Genomic DNA, 17,833 nt, shown 5'->3' with positions numbered 1-17,833 from the left:
AGTTTTATTTATAACAACTTGAAGAATGCAGGACTCAAATGTCCTCTTATCAACTTTTTGTAATTGGTCAACATTAGAGTGCACTACAAGTGTCAATGTTTTCTTTTATAAATTTATGATTTACATATATTTCGCTCCATACTTGCCTTATTTTGGTGTGGCTGTATGTGCATACGAATAATTGTAATGATTAAAAAAAGCCTCTCTTTACCTGCACAGCATTCCAAGAAAAGGAAAGACTACATTCTTGGGCGCAAAGCGTAGGATGGCGCTGTGAAAAGACTCAAGCGATGAGGTTCTGTAATGAGGGCTCAGCTTCCCCACATCTTTGAGGACCCTCTTGGTGGTCATCACTTTCTCCAGTCTGCAGAAGGCTGGTGTTCCTGTGAAAAAGAAGAAAGTGTTTAATAATGTCATTAAGTAGACTAACACTGCCTACACATGATAATGTGCACACACCTGTTGTCAACCACTTGGTCTTGTCCCTTGAAGTGCGGGTTGGATGCAAACACTGGGGGAAAACAGGCTCTTCGTGGGTGTGGATGTCCCGGACGTGGTTCAGAATGGACATCCACTTTGCTGTTCTCTCTGGCACCGATGTAGAGGAAGCAGCCGTCCAGTAGATGTGGTTTTTTTATACTGTGAAGCAACTTCTTTAGTTTCTCACACTCCTTGTTCTGTGAGATCTTACACAGTTTCTTGGACAGTCCTAATAATACAAAAAGCTTTAGAGTCTTTCATAGAGCGTATATTAATTACATAGTAAACCACCATATTGCTTTGAATTAACATAGCAGAAATTATATAGCTTACAGTCTAAATTGAAATAAATAATAGGTTGGAACACATCAATAGCTATGTCAGTGTAACAATAAAGGAACTACAGTTATCATAAATAAACTTTACGTTACCGGTAATTAACGGCATAAACGTTGTGTAAATCTCTATAAAAAATCGCAGCAGGGAAAAATATGGAGAAATCTGCACCAGCTGGCTTAAATTAACCTCACCATATAAGTTTCATGTTCATCTTGCACACATTGTCAAACAATAACTACGTTAGCGTCACTGCAGCTCCAGCAGCTAAAAGCTGTTAGCATTAGTTAACGTTACACCAACAATAAAAAACAAAGCATAAATTCTTAAAAATACTTACAGTTTCTGTGTCTGTCGTCTTGCAACGGATAGTTGGTACTGCTCCCTCTATCAGCAACAGTCTTTTGGCAAGTTCCGTACTGTACTGACCGAGGTTCTTAAAACAGTCACTGGTGAAGTGGTTCGCACACACCAACAGCTTTTTGCTGACTCTAGCCAGAACATTTCCATTGTAAATAAAATTAATCCACTGGACTCGTATCTCTTCTGAGACAGGGATAGTTTGTAAAGCTTTGTGCTGTTCTGTGCAGCCCAGCACAGAACATTTGTGTTGCTTTTCCTGATGCATGTCTGCTCGCTCTCTCGCTCTGTAGGGACAATGGTGGAGCACGGATAGACAAGGCGGAGTAAGCTGAGGTGGGTGGCAACATGCTGGTGAAAGGTTGGAATATGCTAATGAGCTAGAGCAGATGACGTAAAAAACTATCGACTTCTGAAAGTTTGTGATTTATCTCCTGTATTGTGACTGAGGCAGCCCACAAAAACATGACTTTTTTTTTTCACACTTTGCCTGCTGATAGGCCCTCCAGAGTCCCAAATGTACATAATCAAATGATGAAAAACTTGGTTTTGCACAATATGTCCCCTTTAATATGAAAGATGTGACCAGAAAATGTAAAGCTTTTTGAATAGCTGCTTTGGTATTTGTATGACTCAGCCAGGGTGATCTGGATGCCATTTAAGAGTTGTGATGGTCAGTGGTGGAGGTGGAGAATATTATATACTTGGCTGTTTTGCCTTTAGGACTAGTCTGTGGCAGGCTGGACATGATACAGGATCTGGGCTGTGGTTGCACCTGGGGCATATAAAATTGTGTCATTGGCAAAAAAATTTACTTTGAACTATTGAGTGGGAATAATTATGTTATTTATGTACAGGGTAAACAGCAATGGACCAATCAGCAACCTAAGCCCTGTGTTTAAAGGTCCAGTGTATAACATTTAGGAGGATCTGTTGGCAGTAATGGAATATAATATTTATAGGTGTGTTTTCATTAGTGTATTATTACCTTACTATAAGAAACTTTGTGTTTCTGTTAGCTTAGAATGAGCAGTTTTTATTGACATACGCAGCAAGTCGCCTCCTGTGGAATCCTACAAGCTGGTCCTTTAAAAACTTCAATAAAAAAAGGAAGTAAATTAACTTGCTTTGTGTATGATCCACAGCAGTTTCCACTCTTCTGCTGACTGCAGTGAATGTATGAAAGAGAGTGTGTGTGTGTGTGTGTGTGTGTGTGTGTATGGAAGGTCTCTGCCCTCACTTCCAGCAGGATGACTTGTGAATGGCTGTTTGGATGCACTCCAAACTACACTCGAGGTTGTTGCTTAGAGTGCAGGGAACTCTGCACCTCTTTAATGTTCACACACTATTTGGACAGTGCAGGAATTACTGAGTCAATGCAACAGAACGTTCCTCTTGTCCTGACTGAGGTTTCAGATGCTGTTGTTAAAATCACAGAAAATTGCTCTGCTTTTGAAATGCTTGCCACAGTGCTACAGTGTTTCTGTTCCAGAGGGAGTTTGTGTTAGATTCTTTCCGAGTCAGTCTGACTTTCTATGACTTTTGTTGCCACCCTGATAATAGTTTTTATGGTGGATGTGTCTCAAAGGACTGCCAATTGACACATTCAGTAGATACAGAGCAACAGTTTCGTTAATTTGGAGTTGCTTTGGGTGGCACGCACATCCTAGTCATTGCCCCAGTGATCTATCCCACCGACTACTATAACAGAAAAGTGTTATTCTTCAGGGAAACACATTACAGGTTCCTTGATTTCGATGTTTGCTGGCCTGAGAAGGGCCACAATGCATACGTTTTTGAGTGTTCTCGTCTGTGCCACAAAGGTGTAGGATGGCCCTTTTTTCCCCTCCAGTAAGCATGAACATCCAAGGGGTCGAGATACCTGCCCTGACTGTGGCCGATTCTGCCACCAGCTTGACCAGAAACCTTGCTAACATTAGCTTGCAACCCAAGTGAGGTGGTGGAGCGGAGGCACCACAGACGAGTGGAGCAATGTCAAGTGTATGACCTTGTTTGACTGCTACTATTCGGCACCCTCAGCTTTAGCAGGTCCTTTGCCCTTCGAATGATAAGATAGCAAGATCTATAAGGGTGTGGGGTCCATTGGTCAGACTCAGAATCAGAATCACTTTTATTGGCCAGGTACTTGACTCTGGTTTTACGTTGCTCTCAATGTACAAACAAAGATTAACAGTATAAATAAACAGAACAAGTTCAACAAAAAAGACATAGACTTATATATAGACTTACATTGGTGTAGTTAGAGCAAATGACTATAGTATAGTCTTTATGTTTTCCTGAGTGGTGTCATTCAGTTGTAAAGTGTGTTTAGAGACACTTTCTTTTTTCAAATTCATTCGCACAAATTCTGTTTGAGATATTTGAAATTAGTTTGAATGTGTTTTTTTGGAAAAAGTGACAGCCCTGGCTCCTACTCATAACTGTTGTATTAGGACAAAACAGGCCTTTCGAGATTTAAATTGTTCCTTGAGTCTATAGCTTGACATCTACGCCCATTGTCTGGCTGGGTCAGGTCACCTTTCCCTCACCCCATCAAATGTCATGTCTACTCCGCTAGCCCATCTATTCTGAACTCGAGGAGGTCAGAGCTGAATAGGATGTCTGAGACAAAAGCTGACCTTCACTTCTTGCTGTATGTGTACGGTAACCTCCGGCCAACGATGGATGATGGATGGAGAGTGATTTTGAGGGTTTATTGACATGGGAAGTGGCTCATTATGAGACTAAAGGGCAGTATTTGGGCGATCATCCATCCCGGGGCAGATCAAGTCTTTGATAATCACCTTTTTGAAATGCCTCACTGTGCTACAGCTGCTGCCTCTGACAGCCTGCCAGGCTACTCGCTGCACTGTGGGGTCTGATACTGTTCACATGATATACTAACAACTGGCTGACTGAATGACAGTATTATAGGTGTATAAACTGTGATCATATATCACACATTCAGTAACAATAAATACATGACAGATATAAAACCCCAAACAAAGAGCAACAGTTTGAATCATGACAAGAGGTGAGTAAGACAGAATTATAATTTAGTAATTGGCTAACAATCAGCCAATCAGGATGAATTTAGCAATCAGCCAATAAGGATTCCTTTAACAATCAGCCAATGAGGATGTATTTAACGATGAGCCAATCAGAAAGCATTTAACAATATCATAATTGCGCATAAATAGCTTATTAATTTATTTAGCATTTTGTAGAAGATTAGATCTCTTGATACTGTGCACATTTAATTTTTTTTTTCTTTTATACAGTTTTACTTTTAGCAGCTATTTTATATTGAGTCTTAAAATGTTTATTAGCTTTAGTCGCATTTTAGTCATTTTTATCCTTGTTTTGGTCCAGTTTTAGTCAACAACAGCTCAAAATGTTTTATGTAAAACACTGATTCAAAACACTTATTCAAAACCACTGAATAAAGAAATACCACCTTAAAAATCACTGTTTCTCCCACGCTGTTGGACAGACAAAGGACGTCCCGGAGGGGCTGCGAGGCGAGCTGCAGCTAACGTTAGCTCAGCTTGTTTCTCTGATAACTTAAGATCCAGACATCTGATGACTAAAATCCTTCATCTGGTTCAAATCTAGAGTTAAAAAGCACCAAGATCTAAACAGTGGATGGTAAAAATGTGGCTTCAAACTGGATAAACAGTCAATGTATGACAGCCTCTGGCAGACAACCACAACGCTGACGCAGGCACAAAGGGGATATACGCAGCGTTACCTGAATACAATGACAGATTTCTCTGAGTTTGTCACTGTTTGTACACTGTTGGAAACATTTGAGATAATGGAAGTACAAAACTCAACTACATATAGAACATAGCTCTATAGCTCTACAATATTCAATTCAATTTTCAATTCAGTTTTATTTGTATAGCGCCAATTCATTACAGAAGTTATCTCAGGACACTTTTCAAATAGAGCAGGTCTAGACCGAACTCGTTATAACATTTACAGAGACCCAACAGTACCACCATGAGCAAGCACTTGGCGACAGGGACAAGGAAAAACTTCCTTTTAAGAGGCAGAAACATTGGACAGAACCTTCAGCCCTAGGTGGGTGGTCGTCTGTCTCGACCAGTTGGGGTATATATCTGTAACATTTCCACATTTTAATGTTACTATTATAGCTTTAACATAAAAATAAGTAATATATAATATATAATAAGCCATACTTGAGCTCCGGATGAATAAAACCAAAACTATCTGCACAGCTAGATACCACTTAGGCCAAGTAGGAAATTTATTTTTGTTATTTGTGTCAACTGAGCTTTGAAGATTTCCTTCCAGTCACCAAAGATGGCTCTACAAAACAAAATGCCTGGCAGCTCATTTACGGACAGTGAATGTGATACCACCGATTTAATTTGAGTTGTATTGTCTCTTGCATTTTATCTAAATTAACAGATGGCATTAATTACATCCAGTCTTTCATTTAGAGCATCCATCAAAACATGGTTAAGATTGTTTGCCTTTTAACGTTGAGTTCTGCAGCCGGCTGATGAGAAAAATCTTCAACATGATAGAGCTATTTGTCAGTCTGAATGCTTGCAGACATGATCTCCAGTGTCTAATGGCTCAACTAATTTGTGGACAAATTGTCTACTTTGTAGCTTTTGAAAGAGGAGGACTGTTAAAGAATCACTGTTTCCTGTTGAGAGAGAGCAGAGGATGTGGTCCTATCATGGACTGGTAATCAAAAGGTATTCATGAGTGAATTGTGGCTGACTAAAAAACATTTTGCATATTCCCACAGACATGATACGTCCTTGGCTGGCTCTGAATAGGAGAGCAGATTTCAGATAATGTGCCAGTGTACTCACCTGTATTACAAGGACATGTTAGCGTGCTTCTGTCTGCTCCTGCAGCCTCACTGTTTTTCGCTGTTGCTTCAAATGCTGCTGTGGCTGTCACCCATTCATCATTCAAGGCTGAACCTGTGGGCAGTCTGCTTTTCAATGCAATGATACTGTAACTGAATTAGTTTTAATTATTGTGTAATAATGAAACTGATTATATGTATGAAAGCATGGGGCTCAGCAATATGCTTGAAATATTGCAATATTAATAGCCTATACAATTTTTTTAAACACATTGTATCACAATAAATGTACGAAAAATCACATAAAATAATAGAACCTATTGCAAATCGTGCTTTACTTGTTATACATCACAAAAACAACAACAAAAAATTTACTGTGTGAACAAAATATGTAAAAAAAAAAAAACATAAAAAACTTAAGTTTCCCATTGCTAATATCACTGATATTATTATTATTATTATTATTATTATTATTACTACAGTTACTATTATTACTATAATCACTGCTCATTGCCCCCTATCGTTGTTGTCGTCGTCGTCATCATCATCTTCTTAATGTTCATCATCATCATCATGTCACTACTATAAGTGTAGTTGTTGCTACTGTTGTTGCTGTGCACCTTTGTCTCTGTCTCTATAAATGTAATAAGGAGTACGGTCTAGACCTGCTCTATTTGAAAAGTGTCCTGAGATAACTTCTGTTATGATTTGGTGCTATACAAATAAAACTGAATTGAATTGAATTGAAGTCGCCAATTTTGAGTTGGAATTTGCCTGGTATACATTTAGGCAAACCAAAATGAAAAGTACAGCAGAGGCTGATGGGAATTTCAGTAGTTTTGCAGGTATTGGGTCACGTATTGGATTTTGACCTGATGATGGAGCTAGAGGAAAAGGTTATCCTGATGGGATTATGAGTGAGTAAAGCATCTAATAGTTCACTCCAAATCCACAAATGTGTACCTCACTGTGGCATCAGAAGAAAAGCAGGAGGTCACTGGTAGCATTCATGGTTTGGGGTCCATGTTATAGTTTAGGATATTTTAGTCTGGATCAAAATGGTGGACTGAATAACAGACTGACATTGTCATCCACCGATCATCGCTAAACATACTGTAGGTCCAACAGGGCAACAACCATGAGAAGTCTCCAGTAGTTGTTAAGAAATTTCTGTCAAACCAAATATGTCAACCTCATGGTGGCAGTAGAGGAAACATGGATTACAATGGTCATTAGGCTTCATCATCTGGAAGCAATTAATTACTGTATCAAATTTCATGTCAATAAAAACAAATAGACATTTTGGTTTAGATGAAAATGCTGAACCAACAAACTGACCAACACTGCCATGCCTAGAACCATGCTGCTATAGCGTGGCTAGCAATGGTATTCATACATCATACTTTCACACCACATTTGTGAGGTACTAAAATGAGTTTATTTGGATTGGCAATAGGATTCTGGTAGGATAGGATGAGGGCTGTGTATGGATAGACAAGGAGAGCGATGAAAGGGGTGGAGGGGAGAAATGAAAGGTGGTCAATTGCAGAGGGATGAATGGGTGCCGATTAGATTCATGATGTGGCCAGAACAATGAGGATGTCTTCAATGAGCTTACAGCTTCATTATCACCCTGTGGTTCCTGCTATAGAAGCAAAATAAGAATTACTTATTGAAGTATTGACCCTAAAACACGTGGTGATGGCGGGAGGAAACCGGAGCACCCGACGGAAACCGAAGCTAACACAGGGAGAACATGCAAACTCTACACAGAAAGGATCTGGGACGGCCAAGATTCATGCCATTTAACTGTCAGAATCAGATATTAAGGGAAACTGAATGTTCACAGATATATGTTGACATCCAGTGGTTTGATGACTTGATAACTTTACCACTATAACTGTCAAATGTTGAGCAGACATCCTGAGGTAAAGAGATAATCCTCCCCCTTGTTTCTCTTATCGAAGTACAACATAAATTTTCCCTCTCCTCAAAAACTGTCCAGAAACATGTCATCCTGTCTTTTTCCTGAATGTAAACAAACCTCAGCAGGGCTTGGCCACTAGTTGTTAAATGTGTGTGTGTGCCTGTAGTTAAGCCAGCAGTGCAGACAGGTAGTGGAGTTGTGGTATTCAGCTGTTGAGACAGCACCATCTGGCAACAGTCTCCCTGCCTGCGAGTGTGTGTTCAGATAGCACTTCCTGACAGTGTGTGCTTACCTTGAGGACACTCACAGGATTTGATCCGGAACTCCACCAGTGCCTCATCAGGACTTTCAGATCACTTGTTGCAAACTTGGTTGGCCCGACCCCAACTAGGGGTCACCAAAGCTTAACTGGGGGCAGGGGCAGATGGAGAGGAATATTCATGAGGTGTCCAGAGGATGGCATTTAAGAGCCTTTAAGGGGTGGTAGAAATATCTGCTGATTTAATCCAAATAATCACATACAGTATATCAATATTTGCTTGGAAAACTCCCAAATGAAGATATTTGAATTCAAAAACATTATGGTGCCAGATAAGTATAGCACTGAATACAAATATCTAAAGGTGGCATCAGAAATCAATACAGTGTTTAAATATTTGAATCTTAAGACATTTTTCCAAATACATATCTTTCTTCATTGAAGCCTATCACTGAGTCTAAAATGTGGCCATAACAGTTTATTAAATTAATTGTAATTTGTTCATTTTGATAGCATTTGAAACCAAACTGGTGTGGACAGGCATTTATAGGGGTCGTAACTGTCACCCCATGCCATCCCTATAGATCCGCCCCCCGATGCAGGGTCGCATGGCTTCTCGAATTGTAAGTCCCTCCGAAATTGATTATCTTGTTGATAGTGCTGCAGGCTCGCTACGAAGAACATTAGATAGATTCTATCGCTCCTATAAAAAGGAAATTATTAAAACATAGGAAACTAGCACCGTTGTACAACCACTAAACCCGTCAATTAAAGGAAAAGGCTAGGAAATCTGAAAGGAAATGGCGCTCTTCCAAATGATCAGAATGTCGCTCAATTTGGCATGATAATCTTAAAACCTATAAAAAGGCCCTCCGTAATGCCAGAGGAGCCTATTACTCAGCACTAATAGAAGAAAATGAGAACAACCCTAGGTTCCTCTTCAGCACTGTAGCCAGGCTGACAGAGAGTCACAGCTCTATTGAGCCACATATCCCCATAAACTTAAGTAGCAATGACTTCATCAGCTTCTTTTATAATAAAATTATTACTATTAGAGAGAAAATTAATCACCAACTGCCATCAACAGCTATCAGTGGCTCTCCAAGTTCAGGAACTTTAACTAATGTAAACTCAGATATATATTTAGAATGTTTTTCTGCTATCGATCTTCATCAGTTAACTTCAATAATTTCTACATCGAAGCCATCAACCTGTCTGATAGACCCCATCCCAACTAGGCTGCTTAAAGAAGTTGTACCCTTAATTGGCACTTCTTTACTGGATATGATTAATCTTTCTTTATTATCAGGATATGTACCACAGTCCTTTAAAGTAGCTGTAATTAAACCCCTTCTTAAAAAGCCCACTCTTGACCCAGGGGTTTTAGCCAACTATAGACCGATCTCTAACCTCCCCTTCCTCTCTAAGATTCTGGAGAAAGTATTCGCCAAAGAGTTGTGTGACTTTTTACATAGTAGTTAAACAGTAGTTTATTTAAGGATTTTCAGTCAGGATTTAGAGTTCATCACAGCACAGAGACAGCTCTGGTTAAAGTTAATAATGACCTTCTGATTGCTTCAGACAATGGACTTGTTCTGTACTTGTATTATTAGATCTTAGTGCTGCATTTGACACCATTGACCATGATATTCTTTTACAGAGACTTGAGCATCAAATTGGCATTAAAGGAACTGCCCTAAGGTGGTTTAAGTCATATTTATCAGATCGTTCACAGTTTGTACATGTTAACGATGAATCTTCAATAAATACTACAGTTAGTCATGGAGTTCCACAAGGTTCTGTACTTGGACCAATGCTATTTACTTTATATATGCTCCCTTTAGACAACATTATTAGGAATCACTCCATTAACTTTCACTGTTATACAGATGATACGCAGTTATATCTATCGATCAAGCCCGATGAAATTAATCAATTATCTGAATTACAAACATGTCTTAAGGACATAAAATCCTGGATGAGTTACAATTTTCTGATGTTAAACTAAAATTCTTGTACTTGGCCCCAAAAACCTTAGAGACTCACTGTCTAAAGATATAGTTAATCTAGATGGCATTACCTTGGCCTCTAGCACCACTGTCAGGAATCTTGGAGTTATCTTTGATCAGGATTTGTCGTTTAATTCCCACATCAGGTAAGCCTCCAGGACTGCCTTCTTTCATTTACGTAATATTACAAAAATTAGACACATCCTATCACAGACAGATGCAGAAAAACTAATCCATGCATTTGTTACTTCAAGGCTGGATTACTGCAACTCTTTGTTATCAGGTTGCCCCAATAAGTCCATTAAAACGCTCCAATTAATTCAGAACGCTGCAGCACGAGTACTGACAGGAACTAGGAAAAGAGATCACATCTCTCCTGTACTAGCTTCTCTGCACTGGCTCCCTGTAAAATTTAGAATAGAATTTAAAATTCTCCTCCTCATCTATAAAGCTCTTCATGGTCAGGCCCCTTCATATCTTAAAGAGCTCATAGTACCCTATTACCCTACTAGAACACTGCATTCTCTGAATGCTGGGCTACTTGTGGTTCCTATAGTCTCTAAAAGTAGATCAGGAGCCAGAGCCTTCAGTTACCAAGCTCCTCTCCTGTGGAACCAGCTTCCAGTTGTGGTTCGGGACGCAGACACCCTCACCACATTCTAGAGTAGGCTTAAGACATTCCTCTTTGATAAAGCTTATAGTTAGGGCTGGCTCAAGTGAGTCCTGAACCATCTCTTAGTTATGCTGCTATAGGCCTAGACTATCGGGGGATTTCCCATGGTGCACTGAGCTCCTCTCTTCCTCTCTTTCTGCACTCATTCATGTCCCTTTAATGCATGTTACTAACTCCACTTCTTCCCCAGAGTTCTTGTGCTTTCTCGTCTCGCAGGTTCTCATGGATCCTGGTGGAGCCTCCTGCCATGGTCCTGCTTGACTGCCATTGCTAATATCACTCATATAAGTATATCACTGATAAGTATTACTGTGGTTACTGTTGTTGCTGTTGTCACTGCTCATTGTCCCCCATCGTTGCTGTTATGTTCATCATCATCAGTCACTACTATTAGTGTAGTTGTTGCTACTGTTGTTGCTGTGCACCTGTCTGTCTCTCTCTCTCTCTCTCTCACCCCAACTGGTCGAGACAGACGACCACCCACCGAAGGGTCTGTCCTAGGTTTCTGCCTTTTAAGAGGCAGTTTTTCCTTGCCCTTGTCGCCAAGTGCTTGCTCATGGTGGTACTGTTGGGTCTCTGTAAATGCTTAAGGAGTTCGGTCTAGACCTGCTCTATCTGAAAAGTGTCCTGAGATAACGTCTGTTATGAATTGGTGCTATACAAATAAAATTGGATTGAACTGAATTGAATTAAGGGGTGTACTAAAACTTTTACAGATTTATACAATAGACCTATATCTCTATATATGTGTGTGAAGAAGACTAAATAAAAAAACAAAACAAGATGAAGCAAACTTTTTACAAAACATAGGGCACTAAAAAGAAGATGTTTAGATTATTATTGAGAATATAAACTTTGACTGTCTCATTAACAACCTCGTCCTGCATCAGAAGTACGCAGTTAAAACAACTAAAGAGGTAATAGAACAATGAGAATAAAACAATACAGACAAAAAAGAAGCCCACAAGTATGAATGTTTGTTAAAAATGAAAATAATTCATAATGCAGACAGAGGAAAAAAGCAAGAAAACGTATTTCTGATCAATATTCACAGAAAATAATCTGCTCTAAATTCATCCAGATCTCTGGTTTTACACAAACGTCCTGCAGGTTTTTTTTCCACTGTTGGGTTCATTGTACAGTTTATCTGTTGTTCTCTACTGTTATTGTGAAGCATTGAATATACAATGAAATATCCATGAGTTCACTCAATGATACAAGAGTGGTTAAAGAAAAAGCTTGGGAAGTATATACAATATACTGTATATGTCAGTTGTACAGGATGCATGACTAACTACAGTGTCTCCGGGAGTATTTCTGCGCAGTTTACATAATGACAGAAGAGAGCTCCCTTAAGCAGAAAGTTTGGGAAACAGTGCTTTGGATCAATGCTAGACAAGTGCACATACTGTTCAACTTAGCAGATGTGTGTATTGAAATTTGTGGAGCAGTATATTTCCCCATTAAAATGTTCTCATGGATATTTTTGAGTGGAAAAGTGTGATTTTTAAAGGACCAGTGTGTAGGATTTAGTGGCATCTAGTGGTGAAGTTGCAACTCACTCACTAACTAACACACTGCTTGATTCTATATTTAACACACTGGGGCTGTGAAATGTGCAGAAGAAACTACGATCGCTATCAAAGTCCATATCTATAGCCAGTTTTTGGTTTGTCTGTTCTGGGCTTCTGTAGAAACACAGAGGTTCAACTTGGCAGACTCCATGGAAGGCGACCCACAGCGTCAGTAGATATAAACAGCTCATTCTAAGGTAACAAAAACACAGCCATTCCTATATTCAGGTGATTATACACTAATGAAAACATACCCGCTGGATTTTTCACAGAAATTTTAAATGTTCTCTTTAATGCTTCAATAAACTTAAAAACAACCTGTGTTACACAAAATATGCTTAGCTTTGGTAGCAGCTAGCAGCATGGCTGCACGGATGGTAATATTGGTCTGGCAGTCAACAACTTTGGGCCAGAGAGAAATATCTCGACAAGTATTGGATGCATTAATATAAAATTTGGTACATCTGCATCCGCTATAACCTCAGCTGTTTTGTTCAGACACGCAGGCAGATTAGATTTGTGTGGTTACTGTATCTTCATGGGTTGCTGTAGCACACATAGACGCAAGTAACCAGCAGAGTAGGATGTGAGCAGAACATTTATTTCAAGGACTGTGCTATCCACGTCCGCTCTGATTCACTTCTGTCACTGTGGATTTGATGTCATCAGTGACTCACAAGACACTTTTAAATCCAATTTGAGCGTCCAGAGCGAGAGACAGCATTTCATATGTATTTTTCCTGTGTCCAGACTTTATTAAATCAGTCTCGATGCAATCTGTAAAGTGTTGATGTTCACGAATGAACCAAATCTATTGAACAGCTCTTTAACACGTATGATGGGCAGTTTTTTTTTTTTTTTTTAATTTAATTTTTTATTGCTGTGCTTGTGGAAAATTTTACACTAAAAGCTGTTTTGCATGGAAGTTCATTGTAGCCTCCTTAGTTTTTTTAAGTCTTGCATGAATAACAAGTCAAGATAGCTTTATTTACACACATACATTTTATACAAAGGGTAAATCCAAAACACTGATCTCACTGTCGGAGCAGAGGGATATGGCACCACCTTGTGGAATGTTTACAATGAATGCAGATCAGACATTAAAATTTAGTCCACACATTTCACTAATGAAATTATAATCAATATTTTAGAATAAATCAAACTCAGATATCCCACCAATAGAATATATACTGGTGGGATAACTAAGTGTGAATGATTCTGATCCAAATCTTACCCTGTCATTCCTCCCAGTGATTATTTCCTAGATAAAATGAGTTACCCCCAGGCTGGCTTCTTAAAAATAAAAAATATATAAAAATAAGCCAGTCTTTTGAACAGCTCTTTGAAAGGAACGACTCTACAAGATCCGGCTCCCTTCAAAGAGCCATAAATCCCATCTCTAGCAATCTGGATATGTCAAAAAATGGATTTGGGCTTTATTCATTAGACTTGCAAAACATCTGCATTGTCATTTTTAGCATGTTAGCATGTCAACAATGACTAATTTTACATTTAGCATACCAAAACTAACTGTATCCTTTTCCCAATTTCTAGTTTGGCAGTAATTTTCAATTGCCTTTCTCGACTGAAATGCAAATTCTGTGCAGTTTGTTGCAGTGCCAAGGAGTGGATCCTGGAGGACCAAAAGGCTGCACTATAAATTACTCTGTGACAAGGAATCAGTAACTAAATCACCTTGGAGCCCAGCACTCACAGGATATTAAGGTGGGGTATTTCTCCCAGAGTCAAGCAAAGAATGTTATTAAATGGACCATCCAACAGTTTGGATAACCAGTGCTAGTCTTACTGCACCTTTTTATCTTTACATCTAAGATGTTACAATGGAAGTGTACAGAAAATAAATGAATATAAAATACAATGCAGCTATCCAGAATAAATGACATCTGTCATCCATGCAACACCCTTTGCTGATACTGAAATGTGTGAAACCTGTGAAAGTACAGTAGTTGAAGACTTGATTTCATCAGTGTATCCAGGTGTTGGGAAGTATTACTGAATATGTGAAAAAAAAGTTGCATAAAGCCTTTGTGGCTCTACAGGGAACTGTTTGTTGTACTCAAGTGATGTCACTTAAGTCAGTGTTGGTAGGTTTAAAAGAAAGTTGTAAAAACTATATTAGTTTGGTGCTTGAACTGGTTCTGTTCAAGATTCTTGGATCCATGGTGCTATCTAGCAAACCAGCCTGCATTTCCACCAAATTTGAGTGGAACCGTAATCGGATGCATCATCAACAGAGGGCGCTGCACAATGCACAACAACCTGTGGAATATGGCCTATGAATGACTTCATGTTCACTCCTCTTGGTTGGTTTGTAATAATTCAGTATGAGTACTAACCGAAGCAGATCTAAAAGGCAACAACATATCATTTTTTTCTCTGGTCCAAACCAAATGAACTGAACTGTGTACTGTACAGTCCCGGTCAAACATCATCCTGCAGAGTGCATCATCAGCTGATGTCTTGTGTCCTGATTCTGTTGTGCTTCAGTGCCTTCTGTAGAGATTGTGTAGTGTAATCCCTTCCTCTAGAGCTACTTGTATCTCTTCTGTGTCCAGCCGGAACATTCTCTCCAGCATCCTTTGTCTCCTCTACTGTACAGGGAACTGAAAAGGCCTCCCACTGTTCTTAGAATGAATGAATGACTACAGGCTAAAAACAGCAGAAACAGACAGTGGGGCTCATTGTGTATTCTTAAATGTACCTTTTAGCAAAGTGGCACTTGTGTCACCAGACAAATTTAAAAGGTCTGAAGGTTTAGCTCCAGAAAAACAGTAAGTGGAGTTGCTCATTTTATTACAGTTCCCAGTATTTGTTCCAGTAAAAAGCTACACCAAGGGGTGCTGCGCAGAAACAAATGGGTTACTATAGGCAGGTCACTCAACAGTGAAATTAGTAAAACACTGGAGGTGCCTCTAATGCAAAGTGTGAATAAAATTTCCCCGGCGCTGACTTGGCTGACGTTATCCAGCAGCCTTCCACACTGTGCCTTTCTTCCTGCCTTAGAGGAAAATTAACTGCTGCATAAACATGCTCTTTAAGGAGCTTTGGCAAACACAGTATGTGATTATAATACTACACACAGGCTCGCAATTAAGGGTGCAATGAATTAAGTTGCAAATAAGTTTGCAAGTTTCTGACTCATGTTTTACAAGAAAACCCACTTTAAAGTCAGATGGAGCAACCGTTGTACAAAACATAGGGCACTTTATTTTTCCTCAAACTAAAAAGAAGACATTTGTGCTTCCAGGCATGTGTTTACTTGTTCACATGTATTGAGAATTCCTTAATACAAGCTTGTATTCAAATATTGGTTAATGGCCGAAATTAACAAATAAAGGGTGGTCACTAGTAAAGGCAGCATAAAAAAACATTGAGCAGAGGGTTTTCTACTACTTCTACTTTGCTGTTCTTTTATTCAGAGGTAAACACTTCCTGTTCCACATGCGAATCCTACCAGGAAAGGCAGAAATCTTTTTTTTTGGGCTGATGTAAAGGTTTTAATTTGCATTTTCTTCGCAGTAGGTGAGTTATGCAAGAGCAGTATTTCTTACAAAAATAGAGCAGCAGAGTGATGAATTTGTCATTACATGTTGTTGTACTAATGAAATTAGTATTACTAATGAATTAAGGCATCAGATATTATGAAATATATTCTGTTTCAAATAGCAGCTTTAATTTGCCCTGAGGTAATTAGAGGCCACTATTTGACTATTTATGCATCACAGCATATATGCCAGTCACGTGGGTGCTCTGTGAAGGCCGATCAAAAAATAAATGAATATGCTCTTGGTTGAAGGCTACAGAAAGATTACACACATGGCGAAGTGTTATGTTGTGAATGTGGTCAATGTATACACAAATCAGAGTTAAGAACAAGTCATTGGTTTACAAGTCTCAGGACAAGTCATGAGTCAAGTCCCAAGTCAAGACAGGCAGTTCCCAAGTCAAGTGTTAAGTCAAGACTGACAGTCCTTAACTTTGACTTTCCCAGTCAAGTTGCGAGACTTTTTGATTTTGTCATTAGAATCTGACTCATGTCCAAGTCATCTGACTTGAGTCCACAACTGTTACGCCCCTGTCTAGGGGGAAGGAGCGCCACATAAATGTGTGATGAAAATGAACCAATAATCCTACCCCGATTCCCAAACAAACAACTAACACAGTGTTAAATCAAGTGATGTGATTTATTTACAAACAGGTGAAACAAAGTGCAACAAAAACTAAACAACAAACTTCAGGGTGAACCAAGGCCAAAACAACAAACAAAACAGGGCTAACTTCCTTAAACAAAAATCCTTACTAATCCCTATGCAATATAAATAAAATACAGTTACTAAACCTAACTCCCTATCCTAATGAAAAACAGGAGAAAAGTAGTACAAAGGAAATGGCAGCTCACCCTTACGATACTCACTAAACACAATCATACAAAAACACTATCTACTAAGATCCTAACAATTCACTATCGCAAAAACACACACTCTACAACCGAGGACAGAAGGATGCTGCTGCTGAAGGTTCTGTCGAAGAGCTTCGGTGCGGTGCGGCGTTTTAAATCCCCGGCGGATGTTGCAGCTCCCTGGGAGAACCAACCAGCAGGCAACACTCCACCAGCCGAGCCCCCGACATGGACCAGTCAGAGCTGACCTACTGATCGACAGGCTGCGCACTCCTGCAGAGGAACAGGGACAAAAAAACACCAACACACACCACAGACGGAACCAATACCATAACATAATACTAATAATACGGCCAGGGCCGTAACAACAACTCTGATGTAAATACTGCATAATGAATGCCAAGTTGTTGTTTTGTAAATATTTTGTCCTAAGATATTATTATTAGTTGAACTGTTACACATGCAAGCGATGTAGTGTTGCGTTGTGGCCAATGTGTATGTAAATACTGCCCCTTCAAGACTGTGTGCTGGTACGGTGTAGCCTGTAATAATGTGTAGAAGAGCAGTGTCGCATTGTGTTGCAGGTCGTGACAATCATTACCATGGCTGTATTCACTAAATTTGGGCAACGGGGCAAAAACATAAATTGGTGACTGTGCATTGCAGTGCATTGGGAGGCACAGAGAACACATTAGTGTGGTGATGCCATGTAAGTGAATTTAAAAAAGGTGACGTGAAGCTGACGTGACAAGATGACTGTCTCTCGTGAGAAGAGGCCGCAAACAGACTGGGAATACCAAGTGATCAGCAAAAGACTGACTAACTTAACATGACATTTCAGTGGGCTTGTGGCTGTGCTGCAGATGGGTTGAGAAAGGACAACGCTGACAACTTAACAAACAGGCCTCTGTTTGTGAAGAACATTTGCAGTGGCAAGTGCATT

At 39.4% G+C, this 17,833-nt stretch overlaps 1 protein-coding gene across 1 annotated transcript in view; it reads right to left on the bottom strand.

Moving 5' to 3' along the window:
• Window positions 1–283: 283 nt before the first annotated feature.
• The window catches only part of LOC127361508 (uncharacterized), a 56,652-nt gene continuing 39,102 nt past the window's right edge, over window positions 284–17,833 (bottom strand). Inside the window, exons 8-9 of the mRNA XM_051396188.1 lie at window positions 460–709; window positions 284–383 (exon numbers count right to left, since the gene is read on the bottom strand). Of these exons, the coding sequence (XP_051252148.1) occupies window positions 284–383; window positions 460–709 (350 nt within the window). The remainder of the gene's footprint in view (window positions 384–459; window positions 710–17,833) is intronic.

Source organism: Dicentrarchus labrax, unplaced genomic scaffold (assembly GCF_905237075.1).
Source record: "Dicentrarchus labrax unplaced genomic scaffold, dlabrax2021, whole genome shotgun sequence".
NCBI lineage: Eukaryota > Metazoa > Chordata > Actinopteri > Moronidae > Dicentrarchus > Dicentrarchus labrax.
Note: the sequence above shows the minus strand (reverse complement) of the source record. Positions and strands in the feature narration are given on the sequence as shown.